This window comes from Lupinus angustifolius, chromosome LG10 (assembly GCF_001865875.1).
Source record: "Lupinus angustifolius cultivar Tanjil chromosome LG10, LupAngTanjil_v1.0, whole genome shotgun sequence".
NCBI classification, from domain to species: Eukaryota; Viridiplantae; Streptophyta; class Magnoliopsida; order Fabales; family Fabaceae; genus Lupinus; species Lupinus angustifolius.
This window is the reverse complement of record NC_032018.1, coordinates 4,908,018-4,912,810: the sequence shown is the minus strand read 5'-3', so window position 1 is coordinate 4,912,810 and position 4,793 is coordinate 4,908,018. Positions and strand designations below refer to the sequence as shown.

Below are 4,793 nucleotides of genomic sequence, written 5' to 3'. Positions count from 1 at the left end.
AGTGGGATGACCAAAGCAGTTTATACATTACTACACTCAATCAAAGCACTTGGTAAAATAATTGTAAGATGGATTCATAACTTATTTTCTGAAGTAGTTCATCACAAAATTATCTGTTCTCTGTAGTTGTACACCTTTAATATGAAACTTAGTGTTTTAAATTGTGGTGGCAGTTATTTGCGATTGTGGTGGTATAAATTATTTTGTGAGTATAAAAATAAGTGGTCTGATGTGACATGATGTGCTTACCTTGCGGCCTGATACGATCTAAATGCAGTCCGATGCGACTGCATCATTATGATTCGGTGTCAAACTGCAGTTATGGTGTAATGTGGGTGGGACTGTCATTCAGTATGTATTGGAAAATAATAAGCAAAATGTTCAACTATACTCTTGTGTCCTGTTCTAATTACATAATAAGCAAAACACTATATCAGTATGTATTGGAACATATGAATATTCAACCTGAGTACTAAATGTTGACAAACAAAAAAAGAATTACGTTCTAAAGCAAACCAATATCAAAATATAGGCTCATAAATTGTACACTAAAAAGATAACTAATTTCATTAGAGTTAACTTGAACTCATACAATTGTATCAAAAAGAGAGCTTACAAACAAGTTAACTCATTTTTGTGACCTAGGAGAGGTTAAGAGTTAACTTGAGAGTTTAACAACCATGATGAGGTATATACTACTACAACAACATTAAGATGAAAACAGTGAAGAAGATGATTGAAGATGGTAGAGTGGTGGCTCCATGAAAGAATTCGGCTTTATTTGCTGTCGGACGTGGGCCTGCCCGCGCCGAAACCACAGGAGATTTTGACACATTTGGAGTAGTCTCAGGTGGTTTTGATACAACCGGAGTAGTCTCTGGTGATTTTGACACATCCGGAGTCTTCAACCAAATTAAGAAATAGATTGTTAAAAACAATACTACACTAGAAAGTCTTAAACAGATTTAACATGACAACAATACATGAATATGATTAAAGATTGCAAAATGGTGCCTTAATTCTTCTAAATTTCACAATCTAACTTGGTTAGCTAATGACGCAATATTAAATGATAGTATACACTGGTTATGCTCATGTAGCAAACAAATACATACTATAAGATGAGTGTGAAAATGCATAAATTCAATGCTACGAAGTACAAATTATCTTTAGATCATGTAAAATTTGCATGTATACGATATTATTATAGTCATACCGGAGCCATCACCGGGCTAGTGGTATTAATCTGCTGCTGTTGGGAGAGGCCAGCATCATAGATCATGGATTGATCAGGGTTGTATAGTCCGAAGGCTCTCTCGGAAGCAGGTCCAGGTTTCAAGTCTTCATCATATAAGGCAAAGAGGTATGTATCCACTGATTTCCCTGGCATCAGTGGTGTTCCAACCATGGACCTTAGGTGAGAAATCAAACCACTATTGTAACCCTTAGCATTCTCTAAACTTGGACCAATTTCATTGTTATCTCCTTTGTATGGCCACCCAGTTTCAGCAACCACAATCTCTACATTCTTAAACCCAGAAGAATCCAAGGCAGAACGCACAGCATCCACCTGCACACAACAACATGCATGTTATCATTATAACATGAATAAATGTTTGCAAACAACTTTCATTGCACAATAATAATTCATGGTCCATGCCCCTGTTTTTTTTTCCTCTAAGATTTGAACAAAAAACAATTTTATGATTTTTTTAATACTATTTTTTGCACATAAATACCAACTTACAAGTTTACTGACATTTTTCATGTAGTTAACAAGAGTAATTAATTAGACAATTAACTCTTTCAACATGCATGTTAATAGTTAGGAAGCAAAAATATATACCTATCCAATATGGTCTACTACTAACATTCTTATAAGGCAAGTTCTAACAAATATAGAACATGATATAGCTAGATATAATATTATATTTGCATTCTTGAAAAATCATAAATTAGTTAAAAATATGAATTATAATTATCTCCAAATATAAATATAGAAAACGATGTATGCACTAACCTGAGCATCAAACATATTCATGTACTTGAGATTTGAGTTTGAGTCAACTCGGCCAGAGTTAGGCTGGAAGAGGCAATATTCCAAGTTTTCAGCTCTACCAGGATCATCTCTAAACGCAAAGTAAGGGTAAGGATTAATAGCAAAGGGTGAACCAGTGGCATTGTTAAACGACAACAACCCCTGCAAAACGGTATTGTACTCAGCGTGGAACTTCCCAGCAGAAGGAGGTTCTGAGTTACTCAGAACCGCCATTGAATGGACGGTTGAGACCTTCACCTTCCCTCCTAAAGAAACAGCGTCAAGGGCATTTTGGACATTTTGCACCGCCGGCACAAGCTGGTTCATCAGGTTCTGGTCGGTGGAAGTTATTACCTGAGTTCCGATATTTGAACAAGTTATATTTTTACCATTATCTCTTATATATAATCTAAAAAAAATAGGAAGACCGATAAATAATTGGTCCCCGTAGGGTAAGATATCACAAGATATTCATATATTATATTAGACCAAAAGATTAGATTTCAATTCCTACGGGTCACAGTTGATGTTTGGAGGAGAAGTAACGATGATGATATAAGTTGTTATACAAACAAAAATTCAGTAATCAATGCAACTAATGTGTTTTTTGAAAATCCGATGGCATATTCATCCTAAAGGAATCTTTTAGAAGTGTGACTGTCCCTCAAACAATTCGAGATGAATCTAATCTTTGATATTAGAACATATTTGGAATCCAGTAAGGTCTCATGTGGTTTTAGAGACTCCCAAACGTGGAGGTTTTAACAAAATGGCTACCTTGTAAAACACTACTAATATTACCTCGTTGCCAACGGTTACGAGGATGATGTTGCTGGCAGGGTAGTAAGGAACGACGTTGGTGGCTACCCAAATTTTGGCGAAGTTTGGGTCCGAGGCGAGGGATGGAACGTCGCCGTTTGCGGTTCCGATGACGATTCCTTTTCCGGTGTTGGCTAGTGCTTTGATTATGGTCGGGTCGGATCCGTATAACCGAACCTTTTCGATGGCGGTGGATTGGAGCAGTTTAGCAGTGGCTGACGGTGGTGGCAGGTTGTCGGCGACTTGTCCATAGTTCACCCCTAAGAATGGTTCAGAATCTGCAGAGAGAATAATAGTAAGTAATTTTTAGTTTGATGTATTTTATCTAACAGTTATATCATATTGTAGGAACAAATATCACATGTCTTCAATGCTGTTATTTATTGTCCCCGAAAACATTTAATGTTCCGAACAAGAAATGAGACACTCTTCAAAGTTGGGTGATCTCTGTCAGTTACTTACTAGTTCAACGAAATATAGTAAAGGAAACTTAAAACAATAAGTGCAAATCATAGTATTAGACCAAGTGAGATTTGATATAAAAAATTTCAATCTTGTTAAAATGGGGGATTGGAACATTGGTGTTGGGTGATAAAAAGAGTTTTGCATAGTTATGGTGTTGTAAGAGGAGATTGAAAGAGAACTTACTTGCAAGGTTAAACGTAAGAAAGAGATGAAAAAATGAGAGAAGAATTGCAGACGGAAAGACCAAGATTGCCATGTTGGGACTTGGAAGAGTACAACTTATTTAGAATGAATGAGATGGTGGAAACAGAGCATTATATAAGGAAGGCAGAGGACAAAAGTTGAAAGTAAAATCATACAATCTATTTAACATCCACAACAACCCCAAGAAAGAGAATTATATTGGTGAGAGTGACAATTATTGGAATAACAAGTCTCTCCATTAACAATGAGAGACAACTGAATATTTTTATTTATATTTTCAATGGTAAAATGTGATTTTATGATAAACAAAATAATAAATGTGTTATTATATGTTATTTTTTGTATGTTATTGTATGATAATTGTCTCTTCATTAATGCAGATGATCCTTATTTTTTATTGGAATGAAATGCCATAAACCTCGAAATAGATTAGTTCTTTACCAAAAATTAGAAATATTACCTTTAGTAATACTAAAAAAAATATAAACGAAAAAAATATATTGTGCCTTTTTTTATATTACCTTTTGTTATTGATGAGAAAATAATAATTTCATCCATACAATTTCTAATTTTAATAAAGTGATTTTTTTTATTAGTGGGTAAATGAAATGATAAAAAAAAGTAGAGAACATTTCTGCTAGTATTGTACTTGCCTAGCTAATATACTCCCTTCTAGCTTTTTGAGTAGTGTATTAGCATGGTACAGCTTTGGCAAACCAATTTGTATTGATGGATTGGAAAAATTATATGGAGACAAAGATAATGTTGGCCCTAAGTTGCCTCAAGCGTTAATAAATCATTTTTTTAACATCATGGTAGGAAAAAACATTAGTAAGCATATAATACATTGAGAATTAATGTTTTTATTTTCCTTTTCAACTCCTTGTTTTCACTAAGCCCTTAGAGCTAATGTTAAGAAAATCTTAAAATGTCTTAGGCATTAGATTGTTTCTAAGATTTTATTTCTTAAGGACTAGTTTGACATAATGTGATATTTGTTAGAATTAATTTGAGACTTTTCAAAAATAAATTGAAATATCTTTACTTTTTAGGGACTAATTTGAACCTTTCTTTTGAAAACAAAAATGACACAAAATATATATATATATATACTAATATGTCAACCGACACTTCATGTATGTCGACCCACATTGGATATTTTTATGTTGGTCAAAGTTGTAGTTTATGAGGTGAATCAAGTAAGTAAATAATTTGGCTAAGATTGACTAGCATTCCTGTCTTCTCCCTTGAGAAACAACTCCTTTGA

General features: G+C 34.0%; 1 protein-coding gene across 1 annotated transcript; it reads right to left on the bottom strand.

The window, feature by feature from the left end:
- On the bottom strand, positions 503-3,674 carry LOC109358798 (glucan endo-1,3-beta-glucosidase 7-like). The gene is made up of 5 exons (XM_019603243.1): positions 3,506-3,674; positions 2,840-3,135; positions 2,021-2,392; positions 1,217-1,570; positions 503-902 (listed from the first exon to the last, which is right to left on the bottom strand). The coding sequence occupies exons 1-5, from the start codon at positions 3,576-3,578 to the stop codon at positions 699-701; spliced, it is 1,299 nt and encodes a 432-aa protein (XP_019458788.1). The 5' UTR covers positions 3,579-3,674; the 3' UTR covers positions 503-698.

What these genes read in the sequence shown, in the direction of transcription:
- LOC109358798 (XM_019603243.1), bottom strand. Translation starts at nt 3,578, where the DNA reads ATGGCAATCTTGGTCTTTCCGTCTGCAATTCTTCTCTCATTTTTTCAT. An exon ending in TCGTAACCGTTGGCAACGAG is followed by an intron (nt 2,393 to 2,839) that starts GTAATATTAGTA and finishes ATCGGAACTCAG; the next exon opens with GTAATAACTTCCACCGACCA. An exon ending in CTAGCCCGGTGATGGCTCCG is followed by an intron (nt 903 to 1,216) that starts GTATGACTATAA and finishes ATTTGGTTGAAG; the next exon opens with ACTCCGGATGTGTCAAAATC.